This window comes from Salvelinus alpinus, chromosome 27 (genome assembly GCF_045679555.1).
Source record: "Salvelinus alpinus chromosome 27, SLU_Salpinus.1, whole genome shotgun sequence".
Lineage (NCBI taxonomy): Eukaryota > Metazoa > Chordata > Actinopteri > Salmoniformes > Salmonidae > Salvelinus > Salvelinus alpinus.
This window is the reverse complement of record NC_092112.1, coordinates 19,001,786-19,025,584: the sequence shown is the minus strand read 5'-3', so window position 1 is coordinate 19,025,584 and position 23,799 is coordinate 19,001,786. Positions and strand designations below refer to the sequence as shown.

The 23,799-nt window shown below is 41.5% G+C and overlaps 1 protein-coding gene across 3 annotated transcripts in view; it reads left to right on the top strand.

Annotated features, from left to right (window-relative positions):
• The window catches only part of LOC139556099 (dual specificity protein phosphatase 10-like), a 51,863-nt gene that overhangs the window by 13,436 nt on the left and 14,628 nt on the right, over positions 1 to 23,799 (top strand). Inside the window, exons 1-3 of one of the 3 annotated variants that reach the window (XM_071369637.1) lie at positions 20,871 to 21,178; positions 21,711 to 21,774; positions 22,591 to 23,482. In XM_071369637.1, coding sequence (XP_071225738.1) covers positions 22,639 to 23,482 — 844 coding nt within the window. In that variant the 5' untranslated portion in view covers positions 20,871 to 21,178; positions 21,711 to 21,774; positions 22,591 to 22,638. Of the gene's footprint in view, positions 1 to 6,523; positions 6,600 to 20,870; positions 21,179 to 21,710; positions 21,775 to 22,590; positions 23,483 to 23,799 lie in introns of those variants that run through there. The other 2 variants (XM_071369638.1, XM_071369636.1) reach the window with 2 other exon arrangements.

Here is a 23,799-nt window from a genome sequence, read left to right as displayed (position 1 = left end):
GGCCTGTGTTCTTCTGGCTCACCCGAGACTAAAGCAGATGTTGAAACAAAAATGCTAGAGGGGAGTCAAACACTTGTGCAACTTCAGGACGAGGAGAGAAAAAAGGGGCAAGGATGAATCCCAAAATTCCCTCCCCTCTCTCTGTGATGTCGAAAGTGACAACTGCAATACCTTTGTTCTCAGAGCGCGGCTGCAAAAATAGCTTTCAATAATGTATTAGGTGAATAGCAACCAGGAGCTAATATCTGGGGAGAGGGTTCTTGGCTCTATGTACACCAAGGGCAGGAAGGATCTGTTTCTGCATTCATTCTCAATTCTGAAGAGAAAAACTAATGGTGGAGAGGTTTTTTAATTGTTATTTTTTATATTTTTCTCTGACTGTGACACAAGTCAGTTCTATCACGGCAAGGTAATCTTCAAATAGTATGTCACTTACAGACAGAAACGCATCAGATAGGTTTGTCACATTTGTCAACATTTATAATTGTGAAGATTTGACATACTTTGTAATGGTGATATGACGTATGCTGATGTGAGATTGGGCCCATAATGACCAACGACCATCACTCATCCACAAATTCACCTTAACGAAGGCCTCGAACAAACCACTTTAGACAGATATCTCTATGGCTTAGCCTACTATAAATGTTTTTATAAACTTTGTGATTCGAGCCCTGAATGCTGATTGGCTGACAGCCGTGGTATATCAGACCATTTACCATGGGTATGACAAAACATATGTTTTTACTAATCTAACTAAGTTGGTAACCAATTTATAATAGCAATAAGGCACCTCGGGGGTTTGTGGTATATGGCCAATATACCACGGCTAAGGGCTGTATCCAGGCACTTAGCGTTGCTTCGTGCATAAGAACAACCCTTAGCCGTGGTATATTGACCATATACCACACCCCCTCGGACCTTATTGCTTAATTCTCTCAATCACACCATACTGTCTGAACAGATTCTTACCGTAACACACAAGGTGCACACGGCCACAGAGGATTGAGTCATTCCAGGAAATCAGTGAGGGAGAGGGCTGCCATTGGCTCTTTAAAACCTAGCGCAGGCGAATGGGGCGATAGACTGTGTGTAACAGGGACGTAATGACACAGAATTGTAAGTGGCTCAGCCAACGGAACGTTCACGTGAGGATGTGAAGTTTAATTTCTTGCTTTGTGATAAGTGGCAATCACGGTGTTACATTGAATCTTGTCAAGTCCAGTCAATGCACCAAGAAAAGAGTGAAAGTTTGAGAGGATTATCAAGATGGGGAAAGAAACGAATTTCCAAGCCAGACATCAATTATCATGACAAGCGAGACAGGCGCATAGTACGGACTGGCTTAAAAGGGAATCAGCTCAACAGCATACCATGACATCCTCTTCTGCCTTCTTTACACCATAGGTTGTTAAAGATGCTCAAGACTGAAATTGAGATTTGCATGGAATATCTGTAAAATAACATACCATTTTAGATCCGAATCCCATGTTCAACAGTGAAATAACTGCTTTGTGTCCTTTTCTATGATCTTTCACCATAGGTTATTGAAAACTGAAATGGGATTTTACACCAAATATCCATGGCCTGAATCCCATGTTCATCAGTGATAACTGCATAATGTTGCCCAATTGCCACTGTTACCATTCCTCTCCTGCAGAGGGCACTCAAGCTACCTGCTACGCTGATGAGCTATGAGAAGATCCCTGTGACAGTACTGATGTTGGAGTCCTGACCTAGTGGCTCAGCACAGGAGGTTGGTGGGACCTTAATTGGGGAGAATGGGCTTGTGGTAATGACTGGAGCAGAATCAGTGGAATGATATCAAATACATCAAAAACATGGTTTCCAGGTGTTTGATGCCATTCCATTGGCTCCATTCCGGCCATTATTATGAGCCGTTCTCCCCTCTGCAGCCTCCACTGGTGTTAAGATATACTAAAATATCACATAAGGGGTGTTCTATACTTAGTGAGGCAACGGAACACCTAAAAATGAGCCTCCATGTTTGTTTCCATCCCATCTCTTCACAGAAAAAGCTCATGCCAAGCAACAGAAAATGTTGGCATAAATATATGAGCGTAGACTAGCTTTGAAGTGGAATGATGCTTGGTGCTATTTTGTGTTTTGTGAAGCAACGTTTTAATCGTTTTGATTCTTATGTTCTGAGACTGGTTTCATATCATGAGACATTGACCTTTTTGTCGAGTATAATTATTCTATTTTGAGCGTGCGCAGGCACTGACAGCTAATTGTTATTCTACCAGCTTCTTCTCACTTCCTCTCTCACTCCACTCTTCCGCTTTCCTCCTGTGAAAGGAAAACAAGGGATATTTTTAAAATTTGAGAGTGGGAAGGGAAAGATTTACACCCCTGTAATGTAGTCAATGTGTTATCAACCATCCATCCTCCTACACACAAACACACACGCGCACACACACACACACACACACACACACACACACACATTCAACTATCATACCTGCAGTCTGCAAATTAGGTACATTTTACACTCACAGTTATTATTCAGGGTAATTAAACTAATTTCATTATGTGACATTTTGAACCACCGGTGCGATAATGTTTTCCCATCTACCAACCTACTGGTCGCTTTCCCATCAACGAACCTACTGGTTGCATCCCGAATAGCACCCTTTTATCATGCACTACTTCTGAGCAGAGCCCAGTTAGGTGCCTATATAGGGAATAGGGTGCCACTTGGGACACATCCACTGTTTATGTAGTGCCAGTAATCAACCAGATGACTCATGTATACTCACAGGCATACATGGTGAGCTCAATTGACTAATTTTCACTATCTGTAATGCTAAGTGACTACAATGAGCAACTTTGTGGGGCCTAGAGAGTACATGGAGATGGCTGGTTGTGTGGTCGGAAAACACTGCTGTCAGAGCACAACGCTGGATCGGTGTGAATCAATGTGGGCGTTGGAGAGTATCCACCCATTTGTTAAATGGATATGATCTATTCGTCGCTCTGTCTAAACATTTATTCTTTTTAGATGTGTGCCTTTTTTGTCATTTATATCAAAGATAACACAGTAGACATCTAAAACCTTAGATTCAGGCCTTTTATTTGTCTGTTTAAAGGTCAACTCCCTCACTTTTCTTTTTTAAAATATATTTATTTATTTATTAATTTTTTATCCCATTTTCTCCCCAATTTTCGTGGTATCCAATCGCTAGTAATTACTATCTTGTCTCATCGCTACAACTCCCGTACGGGCTCGGGAGAGACGAAGGTCGAAAGCCATGCGTCCTCCGAAGCACAACCCAACCAAGCCGCACTGCTTCTTAACACAGCGCGCCTCCAACCCGGAAGCCAGCCGCACCAATGTGTCGGAGGAAACACCGTGTACCTGGCCCCCTTGGTTAGCGCGCACTGCGCCCGGCCCGCCACAGGAGTCGCAGGAGCGCGATGAGACAAGGATATCCCTACCGGCCAAACCCTCCCTAACCCGGACGACGCTATGCCAATTGTGCGTCGCCCCACGGACCTCCCGGTCGCGGCCGGCTGTGACAGAGCCTGGGCGCGAACCCAGAGACTCTGGTGGCGCAGCTAGCACTGCGATGCAGTGCCCTAGACCACTGCGCCACCCGGGAGGCCTGCTCCCTCACTTTTCAACCTCATTTTCATTATCTCCAGCACAATACCAGTGTCAACATTATGTAAAAACGGCGCATCTTTACATTTTGTTTAAAAAATGATTAAATATTGAAGTTAAAAAGTTATACCCATTTTAAAAACAGTGATTTTCAAACACTATGAGATTCGCGGTGACACTATTTTCTTACCTTCCCCTGGGCTAGAAACTCATTGCAGGTTTTGAAAATCAGTCTTTTAATCCTACATTGTGATGTCACAGAGAAGTATTTTTGTAGGACATTTAAGCCCCGTTTCCACTGGCACTTAAAATTAGGGCCAAACTAGAGATGCTTGAATGGAATTCTCAAAACCGAGCTGGGTCGAGGGAAACCCGGGTTGATCACTGCTGAATGCTGACACAACATTTAGCTAGCTTGTCTGGGCTTGTTGCTGTTTGTTAGCGCATAGACAAGCAGTACTGCAGTAGTCAGACAGTAAACAAATAACCACTATAGCTGAATCCTTCATTCATTTTTGCACTACACAATAAACTTTTATCAGAACAGTCAGCCCTTGAATGCTAGCTACCAAACATTAGCTATCAAATTAGAGTTGAAACAAGCTGGCTAGCTAGCTAACGGTGAACTAGCAGGAATTTTAGCTGGCCAGGTTGTATCGAAAGCTAAATAGCTAGCTACATCATATCAAACCTGTCATCTGGTTTTCTTGGTTAGCTAGCTATCTAATAGTCAATGCCATGGCAAGCAAGGTAGGAATTAAGTTAGCTAGCTTGCTATGCTAGCGATGACACTAACTGTTACGCTAGCTAGTTAATGTCAGCAAGCTAAATACATGGCTCTGAATCTGGCTGGCACTGGCAGGAGTACGGGGTAACGTAAGTTACAGCATGGTGAGGGTGAATTAAATTCTTCAACATCTTGCTAGTTAGCTAGAAACATTAGCGAAGGCAGCTGCTGTCACATATTGGCTACCTAGCAACATTACATAATTTTTCATTCATTTCTGGAGGCAGTGGAAATGCAATTGGAGTTAGCCCTCCAAGGCCAGCCCAACCTGGGTTGACTTCAAAGTGCCAATGGAGACTGGCTTTTTCTTATCTTTTTAACCATCGGTCATAGAAACACACATATATATAGACTGGTTTGGTGCTGGAGATTATGAATAGGAGGTTGAAAAGTGACTTGCCCTTTAATAAAACAACAAAGTTCATGTGTGATGTAGCAATAGGAAACAATAACTCCAACACATTGTGTCCTTACACATTTCACGGTCAGTACCTGCTCTGCCCTCTGCTAAATTCGTAATTGTTTTGTCATTGTCTTTTGAATAATTGAATAATAACAGTTATGTTGTGTGTCTTTTCTTTTTTCACGAAGCTTCTGTATTAAAGTCTGGTTATAACTTTCCTTTCACTTCTATCCTGTAAACTTGCTGTTTGTGTGGCTTGTTTGTCCTGTTCAACTGTGTGTTAGGTCAGATTAATGAATGGTAGCCCTGCTCCTGGGCTGAATAACAGCATTAACCAGGGGACAATGGGACAGTGGGACTAAGCCCTTTTACAACCTGTCTGACAGGCTGCTGGCTGGGTGATGTCATCCTCTGTCACCACTGCACCCTCCCCCCCCCCCCACCCCCAGGCTATCCCTGTCCACCACCACCTCCATAGTACCACTTTGTTAGTTTGTTAAACGGCAAAGAATAGAACGATATAATGGAGTGACATCACCTAGTTAGTCAGTAGGCAAACAGAGTTAAGTCATGTCATTGCTTAGAATCTAGATAAAGGGAGTGCAAACATGAGAACAAACAGTTTTGAGTCATGTGGTTGGTTGCTGGTGTGTGACAGCATATACTCTATTGTTGGCATTCTTGGTGGGACATTGTTGAAATAGCAAAAAAGCCTCAGTAGGAATCAGGGCAACATGGGCAATTACTTGTAAGTGGAAAGTTGTATCACATTTATACAGCCCCATTTCCTAACTAACAGCAGTTTCAGTAAGTAGACAAATAACTGTGCATTAAAGGGATAGTTAATCGATTTCACATAGCTGAACTGTCCATTTAACATCATGCAGGTCCAGTATGTAAGCAAATATAGTACCAGTCAAAAGTTTGGACAAACCTATTCATTCAAGGGTTTTTCTTTATTTGTACTATTTTCTACATTGTAGAATAATAGTGAAGACATCAAAACTATGAAATAATACATATGGAATCATGTAGCAACCAGTAAAATGTTAAACAAATCAAAATATATTTTATATTTGAGATTCTTCAAAGTAGCCACCATTTGCCATGATGACAGCTTTGCACACTCTTCGCATTCTTCAACCAGTTTCATGAGGTAGTCACCTGGAATGCATTTCAATTAACAGGTGTGCCTTGTTAAAAGTTAATTTGTGGAATTTCTTTCTTTCTTAATTAATGCGTTTGAGACAAGCAGTTGTGTTGTGACAAGGTGGGGGTGGTATACAGAAGATAGCCTTATTTGGTAAAAGACCAAGTCCATAATATGGCAAGAACAGCTCAAACAAGAAAAGAAAAATGACAGTACATCATTACTTTAAGATATGAAGGTCAGTCAATCTGGAAAATTTCAAGAACTTTGAAAGTTTCTTCAAGTGCAGTCGCAAAAATATTTTGATTTGTTTAACACTTTTTTGGTTACTACATGATTCCATATGTGTTATTTCATAGTTTTGATGTCTTCACTATTATTCTACAATGTAGAAAATAGTAAAAATAAAGACACGCCCTGGAATGAGTAGATGTGTCCAAACCTTTGACTGGTACTGTACATTGGTTTTGCTCTGTGTCATAACTGAACTATTCCATGTTGTAATGACGTCCGTCTAAAGAAACACTCAAACTAAAATACATTGATGGTGTTTTGCAGAGCTGATCTCCACCCTCACAAGAATGACAGTTAAGTGGTGAGAGCGGACACTCCTCATTCCTGTGTACTGGATCCGGTATGTAGGCCTATGAGGCCGTTTCTCTACACAGTTGACCCTGGCCTGCAGGCCTTTCACGACACATGCACAATAACTGGGACTACATCACTGACGAAACCTGACACAACATTTGAATGTTTATTTTCATGAAAGAACAGCTATTACACATGGCACATTTTTCCCAATATAGTTTCAGTATTTTGTACATGTGTGATGTGTAATTACCAAATATATATATAGGCCTATTAAGTTTGTGGTGACAGACCACACACTTCTCTCCATCCCTGCAGTCCAGTTGCACTTGATCTGCTGCTTGGAGAATGCGTTCCGGTCCACACAGCATGCATACGCCAACACGGCTGCCTTGTCTCTCAAACGGCCCGTGGTTCCCTTCCAGGCCTGCAGCAGGTGACCCCCTGTCCTAGAAACAGTTGCTGTTTTTACGTGATTAGCATTAGCGACGGCAGTGCGCGGAGAGAGAGTCATTGTTATTTATATTGTGCAGAGTTACAGTTCTGCTGCAGAGCCAATATCCCCTTGTTTGTTTCAGACTCCATCACAGAGGTTGAAGGGGGAATCTGGATTTCAACTACTTTGCTCCTTCCGGCGGTTGTTGTGTTGCCATACTAGTTTGAACTAAAAGTAAATACTAGTATCTAATTCATGTTAAATGTAGCTTTCCATTGGTAGTGATGAGCATAACTAACAAGTTCCTCATGTAATATAAGGACTGTCAATGGATCCATGTGTAAGATATGCTTCCATTCTGGGATCAGGTCACCATTAAAATGCGTTTTTTATTGTAGGCCGAACGACAATATTTGCTATTCTTAAGATTTATGTCTTGTATTTCAACAGGGCATGAGCTAAAACAATATTGCACACCCAGATGTCATGGTATATATCCATCCCTACATCAAGGGTCCATTTTAGGGCCATTACATCATGGGCTTCATGCAAGCATGCGAAAGTGCGCGTGTGTGTGAGAGAGTGAGTGTGTGTGAGTGAGAGAGTGAGTGTGTTTGTGTTTTTTTTATTATTAGCCAAACAATATTTGGCAGTTGCTAAGTGACTGTGAGGATGATTCACCCCCACTTCGGGCTAAAGGACATGCCAGCTTGAATGAATAATACTGAGAAGACTGCGCCAACTCGGTGAAAATAGGGTTGTTATGAATACAGTGATGGAGCTTCTTTGGCTAAAAGTAAACTATGCCTTTTCTCTGGAGACTGTCGCAGACGTTGGCCTCTGCTCACAGACAGCTTGACAGTGAAGCTCCGGGGAGACATTTTATCCTTCAACAATAGCAAATAATTAATCAAGTTTTGTTTAAAACAAGAAGGCTCAGCCACAATTTTGGGAGCTGCCCATACCACCTTCTTCTCTGCTCTCATTGTTGGTGATCTGTTAGAGTTTGGTAGTTATGGCTCATGATTGGTTGACCCTTGTTATAAGCCCTGAACATTACAAAATACTGTACATCCATCTTACTATAGTTATATACACAGAGAGAGAGAGAGAGAGAGAGAGAGAGAGAGAGAGAGAGAGAGAGAGAGAGAGAGAGAGAGAGAGAGAGAGAGAGAGAGAGAGAGAGAGAGAGAGAGAGAGAGAGAGAGAGAGAGAGAGAGAGAGAGAGAGAGAGAGAGAGAGAGAGAGAGATATTAGGGCTCCAGAGTGGCGCAACGGTCTAAGGCACTGCATCTCAGTCCCTGGTTCGAATCCAGGCTGTATCACGTCCGGCCATGATTGGGAGTCCCATAGAGCGGTGCACAATTGGCCTAGCGTCGTCCAGGGTAGGCTGTCATTTTTACTTTTTAGGGATAGGGGGCAGCATTTTCACTTTGGATGAATAGCGTGCCCAGAGTGAACTGCCTCCTACTCTGTCCCAGATGATAATATATGCATATTATTATTACTATTGGATAGAAAACACTCTGAAGTTTCTAAAACTGTTTGAATGATGTCTGTGAGTATAACAGAACTCATATAGCAGGCAAAAACCTGAGAAAAAATCCAAACAGGAAGTGGGAATTCTGAGGCTGGTCGATTTTCAACTCATCGCCTATTGAAATCCCAGTGGGATATGGATCTGTTTGCACTTCCTACGGCTTCCACTAGACGTCAACAGTCTGTAGAACATTGAATGAAGCTTCTACTGTGATGTTGCGCCGGATGGGAGCTGTTTGAGTCAGTGGTCTGGCAGAGAGCCAGGTCCTGGTCACGCGCAGTCCACATGATATCGACTTGCGTTCCATTACTTCTATAGACACAAAGGAATTCTCCGGTTGGAATGTTATTGAATATTTATGATAACAGCATCCTAAATATTGATTCTATACTTAGTTTGACAAGTTTATTCGACCTGGAATATAACTTTTTGAAGTTTTCGTCCGACGTTCGCCTGGACCTGCACGAGCGTTTGGATATGTGTACTAAACGTGCTAACAAAAGTAGCTACTTGGATATAAATAATGGACATTATCAAACAAAACAACAGTTTATTGTGGAACTAGGATTCCTGGGAGTGCATTCTGATGAAGATCATCATAAGTTAGGGAGTATTGATAGTGTAATTTCTGATTTCTGTTGACTCCAACATGGCGGATAATTTTTTTCTTCTTTTCTGAGCGCCGTCTCAGATTATTGCATGCTTTGCTTTTTCCGTAAAGTTTTTTTGAAATCTGACACAGCGGTTGCATTAAGAACACGTGTATCTTTAATTCTATGTAAAACATGTATCTTTCATCAAAGTTTATGATGAGTATTTCTGTTATTTGATGTGGCTCTCTGCAATTTCTACGGATATTTTGGAGGCATTTCTGAACATGGCGCCAATGTAAACTGAGATTTTTGGATATAAATATGCACATTATCGAACAAAACATGCATGTATTGTGTAACATTATGTCCTATGAGTGTCATCTGATGAAGATCATCAAAGGGTAGTGATTCATTTTATCTCTATTTCTGCTTTTTGTGACTCCTATCTTTGGCTGGGAAAATGGCTGTGTGTTTTTTGGACTTGGCGGTGATCTAACATAATCATATGTTGTGTTTTCGCTCTAAAGCATTTTTTAAATCGGACACGATGGGTAGATTAACAAGATGTTTATTTTTCATTTGCTGTATTGGACTTGTTAATGTGTGAAAGTTACATATTTCGAAAAACTATTTTTGAATTTCCCGCGCTGCCTTTTCAGCGGAATGTTGTCGAGGGGTTCCGCTAGCGGAACGTGTGTCCTAGGAAGGTTAACTGACATGCCTAGTTAAATAAAGGTTAAATAAAAAAAATAGGAGGGAGTCAGTGCTGAATAAAGGACATTTGTATATAATAATTAAACCTAGTCATTAAGGCAATAAAATATCTGACGTTGAAATGGACGAGGACCTGTAAGTGAATTGTTTGAGTGTCTGTGATTTTCTCATATAGCTTTTGAAATGGATTTAAAACAATGATAAAAAGGATAATACCCGACACCCTTCCTTTCTCTTTCCAAGTCCATAATCCCCCTCTTTACAAGAATGCTGTGCTATGTAAATTAAGTCCAATCGGATGAATATGCAGAGAGTTATGGGTCTAAAGACTGTTCAATCTTTGGCACTGTCTCTCTCTCCCATCACTCGGCACTGATACCCCCTGTATATAGCCATGTTATTTTTACTCATTATTTTTATTGGTTATTCACTGTGTATTATTCCTCGTGTCACTCTTTCATTTAATAAAAATATATATCCTTCACTCTGCATTGTTGGAAAAGGACCCGTAAGTAAGCATTTCACTGATGGTCCACACCTGTTGTTAACGAAGCGTGTGACAAATACAATTTGATTTGATTTGATCGATTTGGACATGTTGCTTTTCAAGCTGTCGATTCTGCAGTATGCCCATCTGTGCCATTTTCTCCCAGAAACCCAAAAGCATCTCTTAAATCCTTAGCCTCGCAGATGAAATGGTATAAGTTGGCATTTCATGGCCAGATGGGCCCAAAGAAAATATGTATATCGTTTTTTTATTGATTATTGGCTTTAAATACAGCTCACGTAACACCATATACTGGTCTAGGCGAACATAAGGAGGGTATACATGAAAACCTGTTTCTAGGGTTAGCTAAAAAAAATATATATGTATGACAACCTGTTTCTAAGGTTACAAGGTTACAACTCACCGAGTTGTGACTGCCCTCATTTCTCAGGCTGCTCTTTAAGTGAACGCAGGAAGTGGTTTAGCTTCTTCCTGTACTTCAGAGCCAGCAAATACCACACAGTGAGATAGCTGTCAGATTTTCCATACACAGAGCGAGAAACACGAACAAACCCACATTACCCTGTTTAGCATCAAACTTTTGACATGATCCGGTATTATGCATGCAATCGGTCGATGACGGAAACCTGTGACTAAATTGTGTCATGCTTTCCAAACCTTGACATTAAGAAAGCTGCCATTGAAGTAAGACACAGACTGAACTATATCTGCAGCAAAATGTGACTTAAGCCTGAAAAATAGAAGATACAAGATACATGAACATTCTTCTCATAAATGGGGACCTTGTGTCTCCATATGGAACGTGGGCTTTTCCCTAGTGCTGCTGTTCCAAATCACGGATCCTCTTTGTTGAGGACACATGAAGATTGGTAAATACACTTAAATAGAAATCAAATAATGTGAGCACCCCTAAAAGCTAATGACTTGCAAGATCACTTCCTAAAGATATATGCCATAGTGCTGCTATTTAAAAAACAATAAGCCTCCATTATGATATTATGTAAATATACAATTCCTATCACGTAAGCGCTATTATTTACAGAACCAAGGTACATTTAATTCTGCCTTACAGTGCAACTTTGGAATGACAGGTGGCGTGAAATTCTCAAGATAAACAAGTTCAAAAACGAAACGGGAAAAATTGCATGTTACATATCAAGGGGTTTCCCACATTTCATTCACATTTCTGTACGTATACAGTTGTCACGCCCTGACCTGAGATATCTCTGTTTTCTTTATATTTTGGTTAGGTCAGGGTGTGACTAGGGTGGGTACGTTAGTTTTTGTATTGTCTAGGGTTTTTTGTATGTCTAGGGATTTTGTAGGTCTAGGTGATTTGTATGTCTATGGTGGCTTGATATGGTTCCCAATCAGAGGCAGCTGTTTATCGTTGTCTCTGATTGGGGATCATATTTAGGTAGCCATTTTCCCTTTGATGTTCGTGGGTTCTTGTCTATGTGTAGTTGCCTGTCAGCACTCGTTTTGCATAGCTTCATGTGTCGTTTTGTTATTTTGGTTAGTTTGTTCAGTGTTCATTCTTATTATAATAAAGAATGTACGCATACCACGCTGCGCCTTGGTCCGATTCATACGACGAGCGTGACAACAGTGCTTCCAGAAAGTATTCATACCCCTTGACTTATTCCACATTTTGTTGTGTTACAGCCTGAATTCAAAATGGATTCAATAGACACAATACCCCATAATGACAAAAGGAAAACATGTTTGTAGAAATCTTAGCAAATTTATTAAATACATAAATATCTAATTAACATAAGTATTCACACCCCTGAGTCAATACTTTGCAGAAGCACCTTTGGCAGAGATTACAGTTGTTAGTCTTTCTGGGTAAGCCTCTAAGAGCTTTGCACACCTGGATTGTACATCGTTTGTACATTATTAAAATTCTTCAAGCTCTGTGAAATTGATCATTGTTAGAAAGCCATTTTCAAGTCTTGCCCTAGATTTGTAAGTCAATTTAAATAATAACTGTAACTAGGCCCCTCAGGAAGATTTAATATCTTCTTGGTAAGCAACTGTGTTTTAGGTTATTGTCCTGCTGAAAGATTAAATTGTCTCCTAGTGTCTGTAGGAAAACTGACTGAGCCAGGTTTTCCTTTCGGATTTTTCCTCTGCTTAGCTCTTTTCTGTAGATTTTTATGCATTAAAACTCTAGTTTTTGTCGATGACAAGCATACACATAACATGATGCAGCCACCTCCATGCTTGAAATATGAAGAGTGGTACTCAGTGTTGTGTTGTATTTGCCTCTAAAGTCACCATTGGTCTCATGGTGAAATCCCTGAGCGGTTTCCTTCCTCTCCGGCAACTGAGTGAGGCAACTGAGTTAGGAAGGACGCATGTATGTTTGTAGTGACTGGGTGCATTGATAGACCATCTAAAGTGTAATTAATACACTTGCTCAAGTGTTAGTCAATGTCTTTTCAAGGCATTGGAAAACCTCTCTGGTCTTTGTGGTTGAATTTGTGTTTGAAGTTCACTGCTGGACTGAGCAACCTTACAGATAATTGTATGTGTGGGATACAGAGATGAGGTAGTCATACAAAAATCATGTTAAACACTATTCCATGCAACTTATGTGACTCATTAAGCACATTTTTACTCCTGAACTTATTTAGGCTTGCCATAACAAAGGGGTTGAATACTTATTGACTCAAGACATTTGTAAAAATGTCTAAAAACATAATTCCACTTTGACATTATGGGGTATTGTGTATAGGTCAGTGACAAAAAAATCTAAATTTAATAAATTTACAATTCAGGCTCTAACACAAAAATCTGGATAAAGTCAAAGGATGTGAATACTTTCTGAAGACACTGTAGGTATGGTCATAGAAAATATAAACACAACATGCAAAAATGTCTTAGATTTTACTGAGTTACAATTCATATGAGGAAATCAGTCAATTCAAATAAATGTATTAGGCCCTAATCTATGGATTTCACATGACCGGGAATACAGATATGCATCTGTTGGTCACAGATACCTTAAAAATAAATTGGCCATACAATGGGCCTCAGGGGGCCTCCTGGGTGGGCAGTGGTCTAAGGCACTGCATCTCAGTGCTTGAGGCATCACTACAGACCTGGGTTCGATCCCAGGCTGTGTTACAGCCAGCCGTGACCGGGAGACGCATGAGGTGGGCACAATTGGCCCAGCGTTTTCCAGCTTAGGGGAGGGTTTGGCCTGGCTGGGATTTCCTTGTCCCATCGTGCTCTAGGGTCTCCTTGTGGCGGGCCGGGCGCCTGCAAGCTGACCTTGGTCACCAGCTGGGCAGTGTTTCCTCCTACACATTGGTGTGGCTGGCTTCCGGGTTAAGCGAGCTGTGTGTCAAGAAGCAGTGCGGCTTGGCAAGGTCGTGTTTTGGAGGACGCATGGCTCTCGACCTGAGTCTTTAGGGGAGTTTCAGCGATGGGACAAGGCCTACCATTTGGATATCACGAAAAAAAGGTACAAGTACCCCAAAAAACAATGGGCCTCAGGATCTCGTCACTGTATTTTTGTGCTTTCAAATTGCCATCAATAAAATGCAATTGTGTTCGTTGTCTGTAGCTAATGCCTGCCCATAACATAACCCCACCGCCACCATGGGGTACTCTGTTCATAACGTTGACATCAGCAAACCACTCACCCACAATGACACCATACACATGGTATGTGGTTGTGAGACCGGTTGGATGCACTGCCAAATTTTCTGAAACGACACTGGAGGCGGCTTATGGTATAGAAATTAGCATTCAATTCTCTGGCAACAGCTCTGGTGGACATTCCTGCAGTCAGCATGCCAATTGCACGCTCCCTCAAAACTTGAGACGTCTGTGGCATTGTGTTGCACATTTTAGAGTGGCCTTTTATTGTCCCCAGCACAAGGTGCACCTTTGTAATGATAATGCTGTTTAATCAGCTTCTTGATATGCCACACCTGTCAGGTGGATGGATTATCTTGGCAAAGGAGAAATGCTCACTAACAGGGATGTAAACACATTTGTGCACAACATTTTAAAGAAATAAGCTTTTTGAGCATATAACATTTCTGGGATCTTTTATTTCAGCTCATGAAACATGGGACCAACACTACATGTTGTGTTTATATTTTTGTTCAGTGTAGATGTGTATTGGGTATGATGTTCCCCTTTGGTTCCTTCCAACAACGCATTATTTGACGAGAAGGCTTTCAAACTGAAAATTAAATCCCTTGAATTTGTCTGACTTATGCCATCTTGGTTTGAATGTCATTTTTCAATTTGACACTAGGTAATGTGACCAGTGAGACACATGTATATATTTTTTTACCAGCAGAACACAGGCTGCATACTGAATGACATGCTACAATGAAATGCATTGGTAACAAATAATTTAGTGATCTTTCAATGTCTTGTTAAGTCAGAAGACAGTGGTTCATCATGGAAAGTGACAAGACCAGAAACGCTAGGTTGCACTGTATTCATGCAGTATTTCTGAGCTATTTCTAAGCTTGCCAAACATAGAACCTACATGCATCAGATTAACTCTACTATAGAACAAACTAGCCTTCAAAAGACCTCACTAACATAGTGACATAATCCTGATGTTGACCTATACTTTTATTCCATGGTTTGTGACCACACTAAACCGGTTTAGTTTGCGTAAGCACATCAGCCACACTGTCAGCGTTTGCATGGGTCTCAATGGGAAAAGCTGATGAACCTGCTATGGTAAGGAGTATATTGTGTATTTTGGAAAAGGCTTTAGAATCGAATAACTGAATTTTTACCAAAGGGAACTTCAGTTGTGGCTTTCACTAGCTTTTGACAAAGATGCTACATATCCTTTGTCTGATAAAAGATCCACACACCATAGTGCTACAGTTGCACCCGAATATATTGGCACAAATGCACTTTTCTTAAACAATTCTCTATTTCTTCTCAAATAAATTGAAATTGATAAAAAAACTAATCCTTTCTCCTACCACAGAAAACAATGGGAGATCATGATCAACAATGGTCTGATAGTGGCCTAATACAACTAATGACACATGGTTGTTGATTTCTTGTGTTGTTTTTTCAACCTTGCACATTTACTGTAAGTGTTTTTCATGGACATTAACAGTGACACATATTCATAACAACACAACTTGGCTGTGATCACACCACCATCACCAACTGCCGATGCTATTTCAGCATTGACTGTTAGTATTAATTTGAATGTTATGTAAATCTCAACGTGTTGCTTTTCCTGGATCTACAACTGTGTTCATTTTTACCACATTCAGCAACAACAACAAAAACTCCAGGAGTAGCTTACCTCCTTTACACTTTGAACATAATAGTTTATGGGAACAACATAACATAATGTCAACAACATCAAACACTCTATCGAGCCATAATACTAAACCATTTATCATGGACATTGATCCGATTAAAGCACGGTTTTGCGGGGTGAACAATTCTTTGTGGCCAAGGTAATCCTCAATTATGGGCAAGGGTCCCTGTCCCTGTACCCTTCCTCAACAAATGATACCAGAGTCTCTGAGAATTCAATTTGGATAGGGCTTTGATCAGCTCCAGTCACACATTTCTAAATGCCCCTCTGTGCAGCTGCTAAGAATAGCAGCCATAATAAAAGTCCTGCATTGTTCAAGGCTGCTGACAGGTATAAATAGAGAGCTCAGATGTTGTTTGGACTTTGATAGCAGTGAGACCCTCTCCCCACGACATGTGAAAAATAGGGGTAGGGTTGTAGAGAATCGAAGGACCATGAATGTAATAAGAAACCTTAGGTGCTGGCTTAAAGCCGATAGCAAGCACTACAGAATGTCATGTCAGAGCAAAGATAAGGCGGATGTCCAGGTTAAGGGGAGTTTAATGGAAGAAGATGTCCACATTCACACACACATCTGACCACTCATGGTTCAGATAACTGAGAATCATGTCCAGTGAGAACTGACATTAACTATGTGGTCATTTAGATGCATGCACAATTAAACATCAGACATACAGGGATTCAGTCCACAGGAGGAAAAGTTTAGGAGGAAGGTAAACTGTGGAAGTGCTCATCAGGATGGGGAAAGCATGTTTCTGACCACACAGCATGCTGGGGTCATAGACTAACTGAACCTGAAGTCCCGGGAATCAAGGCCAAAGATAGGCTGAAGGAGATCTGGTGATAATTATTTGGCGTGACCTTGACCAATAAGACATGAACAAAAGTGGGGGTCCTCTGAATGGAAAACTAAGCTGCCCGACTAGAACTAACCATAAAAGATGGCCAGAATCAGCTGACTGAAGTTGGACATTTTAACAACATGTGTCCTGTCGTATGGGAGCGTGTGCTCTCAGCCAACTTGACACCTTTTCCAATGCAGCCACAGCCAATGAGCAACACTCGCTTACCCCACCAATATTACCTCACAATATTACCTCACAATATTACCCCACCAATATTATCTCACAATATTACCCCACAATATTACCCCACCAATATTACCTCACAATATTACCCCACCAATATTACCCCACAATAGTACCCCACCAATATTACCTCACATTGTTCACAGGCTTCAGGGTCACTGTCGTGTGTGCATGTGAACAAGCAGCACTATAACCTCTTGACTTGGACAACCTTTAAAAGTCTTTGCATTGTTGACCTGCTAGCAGCCAGCTTTTTGTAGTTAATCCAAACTAATTTCATAACGATATAGTACAGTAATAGACTTGTATCAAATGATGGATGACCGGTTGTTTAAAGGCTCAACTGTTGTCCTAGATTGGAATTTACTGTTATGATACATGGGTTAATTGATTGTTGAATGTACATACAGTCATATTTGGAAATATTTGGACAGATATGTAATCTTCACTTCAACACTATTGACAGAGAAAGGTAACCTAATTTAACAAATGACACTGAAAGATTATACTTTGCAATCATTTATCCATAAAAAATCTACAGAAATGCAATTCCATGAAATAAGTACACACCTAGTTTCAACAGCTGGTGTTGCCCGTTTGGCTGAAATAACTTAATGTAGCCATTTCTTGTGACTATCTATCAGTCTCTTGCATCGACTGGGAGTAATTTGTACAGTACTGGTTCAACTGTGTCATGTTCAAGGGCTTTCTTGCATGCACGGCCCGCTTCAAGTCCCCCAACAGCATTTCGACAGGATTGAGATCTTGGCTTTGACTCAGCCATTCCATAACCCTCCATTTCTTCTTTTTGAGCCATTCTGTTGTAGCTTTGCTTGTGTATTTTGGATCATTGTCCTGTTGCAAGATCCATGTTTGGTTCAGCTTCACCTTTTTGACAGATGGCCTCACATTCTCCTCAAGAATTCTCTGGTACAATATGGAATTCATGGTTGACTCAATAATGGCACGTTGGTCAGGCCCAGAGGCAGCAAAGCAGCCCCAAACCATAATGCCACCACCTGCATGCTTTACGGTTGGTATGAGGTTCTTCTGTTCAAAGGCAGGCCGTCTGGCATTGTGGCCAGACAACTCCACCTTTGACTCATCTCTCCAGAGCACATTGTTTCAGTAGTTTTGGCAAACGTGAGTCGTGTCTTGATATTCTTTTTTGAGAGCAGAAGCTTCTTCCTTCTTGACCTCCTATGTGGGCTAAGTTTGTGCAGTCTCTTTCTGACAGTTGACTGTCATTGATTGTGGTAAGAGAGACCTGTAGATCCCTTGATGTTACACTGGGGTTCTTAGAGACTTATATGAGCATCTTTCGGTCAGCTCTTGGGTTGAATTTGGTGGGACAACCTGTCCTAGGTAGATTGCCAGTGGTCTGGAATTTTCTCAGTTTGTAGATGATCCGTCGGACAATGGAATGATGTACTTCGAATTGCTTGGAAATTGATTTGTAACCCCTCCCAGACTCACGGGCATCAATTATCTTTCTTCTGAGGGCCTCTGAGGTCTTTTGGTCTTGGCATGATGTGTTACCACACACCCATATAGTGAAGACCAAACCAGACAAAGTTTCTAATCTTGATGAAAGGCTGGATCCTCCCAAGTTACTCTCTAATGATTTTCTATTTTGGTGCATCTGATTGTAATTTGAGCCATTTTATGTGATGGTAAAGGTAGGAGTCCACTACATTTTTCTGCATAAGGACTTTCATTTTAATTGCATGACATTTTCTGTATGATTTGTTAATTGGGTTACCTTTATCAATGAATGTGGTTGGAATTTAGCTCAAATATCCATGTGTCCAAATATGTAAAAAAAATTAAATTAAAAAACTTTCCAGGTGGTGTACTCACTTTTTCATATGACTATATACAGTGCTTTCAGAAAGTATTCAGACCCCTTAACTTTTTTCACATTTTGTTACTTTACAGCATTATTCTAAAATGGATTAAATGAATAAAACATAACAGCACACCCCATAATGGCAAACAGAAAATTGTTTTCAGAAAATTTTGCATATTTCAATTTTTTTTTAAACAGAAATACCTTATTTGCATAAGTATTCAGACCCTTTGCTTTGAAAGTGGCCAGACAGAAGCCACCCCTCAGTAAAAGGCACATGACAGCCTGCATGGAGTTTTCCAAAAGGCACTTAAAGACTCTCAGACCATGAGAAACAAGATTCTCCGGTCTGATGAAACCAAGATTCAACTCTTTGGCCTGAATGCGAAGCGTCACGTCTGGAGGAAACCTGGCACCATCCCTACAGTGAAGCATGGTGGTGGCAGCATCATTTAAATGTTTTATATTTTTATTTAACCTTTATTTAACGAGGCAAGTCAGTTAAGAACAAACTTAACTTAATCGCCAACAGTAAAGAGGCGACTCCGAGATGCTGGCCTTCTAGGCAGAGTTGCAGAGAAAAAGCCATATCTCAGACTGGCCAATAAAAAGAAAAGATTAAGATGGGCAAAAGAATACAGTCCAGTGTGGACAGAGGAACTCTGCAGAGAAGGCCAGCATCCTGGAGTCGCCTCTTCACTGTTGACGTTGAGACTGGTGTTTTGCGGGTACTATTTAATGAAGCTGCCAGTTGAGAACTTGTGAGGCGTCTGTTTCTGAAACTAGACTCTCTAATGTACTTGTCCTCTTGCTCAGGTGTGCACCGGGCCTCCCACTCCTCTTTCTATTCTGGTTAGAGCCAGTTTGCTCTGTTCTGTGAAGGGAGTAGTACACAGCGTTGTACCAAATCTTCAGTTTCTTGTCAATTTCTCACCTGGAATAACCTTAATTTCTCAGAACAAGAATAGACTGACGAGTTTCAGAAGAGAGTTCTTTGTTTCTGGCCATTTTTGAGCCTGTAACCGAACCCACAAATGCTGATGCTCTAGATACTCAACTAGTCTAAAGAAGGCCAGTTTTATTGCTTCTTTAATCAAGGCAAGAGTTTTCAGGTGTGCTAACATAATTGCAAAAGGGTTTTCTAATGATCAATTAGCCTTTTAAAATGATAAACTTGGATTAGCTAACACAACGTGCCATTGGAACACAGGAGTGATGGTTGCTGATAATGGGCCTCTGTACGCCTATGTAGATATTCCATAAAAAATTTGCCTTTTCCAGCTACAATAGTCATTTACAACGTCTACACTGTATTTCTGATCAATTTGATGTTATTTTAATGGACAAAAAAATAGCTTTTCTTTCAAAAACAAGGACATTTCAAAGTGACTCCAAACTTTTGAACAGTAGTGTATATTGGCCATTGAAAGGCTTTGAAGCCCCCGGTCGGCCATATTTGCACTCCCCACCAGGAGCAGTCCTCCATAGGAATGAATGGAATTCTACAGTATTTCAAATAAATGTTTCAAGGATCAAAATTACATGTATATAAGTATATATTTTATTTTTAGGTCACATAATATAATTGTAAAGTATGCATTAAGGTGTCTGTTATAGAATACATGTGGCAAAAGCGAATGTAGACATTAATAAATGCATTTCTATAGCTTCCAAAATATTGTTTTACCACCGTGGGGGAGTGCCAAGATGGAGGCACAGAGGCTTCAACACAGCAGCCCTTATCAGTCATCTAGTGTATATATAAATCATTGGTGAGAACCCAGGCATGGCTATTCTGGAGCAGGACCTAAAATGACTATAATTATCCATGATACACCCCTCAATGAGCAATTTGTCAATTCCAATGAGAATGTGTCACCAATGGGCTGATTGAAGGCCCCTGTGGTTAACCACATATAATATTGTAATATCATGCATTATACAATTGTAATATCATATTAATCACTATACATCAGTTTCCCCCCTGATATAACAATACAATGCACCATTATTAAACAATTCATTGCATGCAACTACTACCGTCATTACGACTGCATTTTCTGCATCAATAGGCGGAGAATAACGCATTAAAGACGGCGCGGGGCACCAAACCAAGGATGAACGAACTTCTCATCAGAGCATGGAGTATTCAGTCTACGCTTGCTTCGCTCTGCCTAGTATCGGCCTTTTGATTGGTTGCCAGTGACATCACCCTACCCTAATACATGGGACTGTAAGCATTGTTCATTCGACAGCCCTATCCTCAAAGAGCTGATTTAACACCCGGATCTGAACTCCCACCCACTACGGGGTTGGCTCTTGCTGCGCTCTCACTGTACAAAACGAATGCATTTAATATTAATGAACTCGTGTATTGGCTCATACCCGTGTCAATCCCAAAGTGCTACTTCACTAGGTTGGCTGACCCCTTGTATATTATTACTGAGGACCAGGCTAAAAGTAAAAATGTTGCGGATCCTCGGCACTGGGACAGGCTGAATGGAGTCAACGTTGAGCGCAAATAAAATCATTCTACATTCACCCGGAGCGCACAAAATATTGTTTTACAAAAATGTAAGTACACTTTTAAAAATCCTTTAATAGGCGACACTTCAAAGTCTATACTATAGTTTACAAGTTGTATAGAAATGAAACGGTCACAGCGCTGACGTTAATCAACATGAACATGCCATACTCAGACATTTCACGTCATAACAGTGCGAAATATGAACGATGTCAGATTATGGGAATTTCACATGAAATTATATATTCGATATCATGAAGCCTTCAGATCGTTGCATGAACTAATTTCGTTCATGTAAACCTCTGACAGATGATAAACTGTTGGCTCTTCAATATCACTGTGAACAAATATACCTGTAACCGGCTGTTGCCAAAATTATCAAGACTAGATTTACACTGCAAATTATACAATGTTTTACTATGTGAGATACGTTTATGCAACCGCGGCGTCTTTGAAGTGAAATGACATTTACAAACCGTGTCTGTACTGCCGAAACCCTCGATACTTTATTCTCAGCACGTCCTTATGCCGGTCTCGTCAATGAATGTATGTACACCCTGTGATTTCTTTTTACCTTACCAGCTAGTTGAAACAGCTGGATACTGAATGTGCGGGTCAGAGGACGCCACCATGGGCGTCTTTTGATGTGAGGACATGGTTTATTACATCTTTATTACAACGTTTGATTAAATTTAAGCAGCTTTTCCCGCACCCCATGACTGTTCCAGATGTGATTTGGAGAGAGAGACCAAACTGCGGTGTAGCCCTACACGATGATGCAGTATTCATCAGTCTTTTTGTCACACGAAATTCAAAGGCTTATTGTACTGCACTGTGAAATTGACAGTAGCCTAGCTGCGAAGCCCAGACATTTGGGCTGTTAAATTACCTGCACATATGTGTGATGATTATATTATTTGGTCATGCATTTTCATGGGACACTCCACATTTTCTGAGTTTATATAATACATTCTATGGTTAATACCCACCCTTACTAAATGGGCAGTAGTCTCTCTCGTTTACCTGGTTATTCCCACCAACTGTGGCAGTTGCCTTGCAGACCTTTAAGTAGATAGATACTGTATTTGGTTACTGTGTAGCCGTTTAGTACTATACATGTTTGATTAAATAGATAAGTACCTGTAGCCTATCTCATTCATTGTCCCCTGAGAGAGTCAATGACATTGGTCATCAACAAACCCCCATGCTATGCATTACATGCTGTGCTTATTATTGAGTCTATACAGATGCTTTTTTCCACTGAGTCCATTCACAATCCTGATCTGGGCCCATATTCATAAAGCATCTCAGAGTAGGAGCACTGATTTAGGATCAGTTTAGCCTTTTAGATCACGATGAATAAGATTACATGGACAGGGGGGACCAGATCCTAGATCAGCACTCCTACTCTGAGACACTTAATACATATGGCCCCTGATCTGTTCTTTCCATATTTCTCCAGACTGGCTTCCTGTAGTTCTCCGTAGACGTCCCGACCCTCAGCCTCCACATGCCTCCATCTCCCCTTGACGACAGAATTGTGGTGGCGCTGCCAAGGCCGATCCGACCTCAGGAACTCCGACTGCGCCTGGATACCAGCTACCTGGACACCAGCTACCTGGACACTACTGTCACCAGCCCCGTAAGCAAGACGACCGTCATCAGCACAACGGTGGTGAAGATCCGGGCGACCAACCTCACTTATATGCCCTCATCTAACGGCTCCACGCGCTCCCTGTCGTGTGGATGCACCAGTGCCAGCTGCTGCTCGGTCACCACCTACGAGAAGGACAGCCAGCAGAACCAGCGCCAGCAGCAGAGCCACGTCAGCCAGGTGAGCGCCAGCAGCCCCAACCTCAGCTATGCTGGACCCGCCTCCTCCAACCCCATAGTCACGGGCATGGGCATGATACACCATGAGGCCTTCAGCGACCCTAGTCTCACCTCTGGCCCAACCAAGGCTCTAGGGTCCACTGTCCGGGTCATCCACCCCAATGAGCTGGCCAAGCGGATGGCCAGGTGCCCCATGGGCCACCCGGTCGGGCCGGTGCCGGTCATCATCGACTGCCGGCCCTTCATGGACTACAACAAGAGCCACATCCAGGGTGCGGTGCACATCAACTGTTCGGACAAGATCAGCCGGCGACGGCTGCAGCAGGGCAAGATCACCGTGCTGGACCTGCTCTCGTGCCGCGAGTCCTCCGGCAAGGACTCCTTTAAGGGCATCTTCTCCAAAGAGATTGTGGTGTACGACGAGAGTACAATGGATCCCCAGAGGGTGACCTCCTCACAGCCCCTTCATGTGGTCCTGGATTCGCTGAAGAGGGAGGGAAAGGACCCCATCGTTCTCAAAGGTAGGGCGAAGTTCTGGGCTCGTATTCACAGCATCTTTACTTATCTGACTTTATTGTCCTCATGGGGAAATTTTGTTGCAGTATCATGTACACGTTTAAAGTGGCGTTTAAATACAGTAGAAAACAAATTGACAATGCAAAATTCATAACAGTTACATACTAATAAAAATAACCTGCTGGCCTTACTGGGTCGATAGGAACATTAGCCCGAGCTGTTTAGGAGGGATATCACACCTGGCACAAGTTATTGTCTAGTTCTGTTATTCCTGCCGGGGGGTGCCCTAAACCTGCACCAAGAGGGGAGTAGTTCAAAGTCT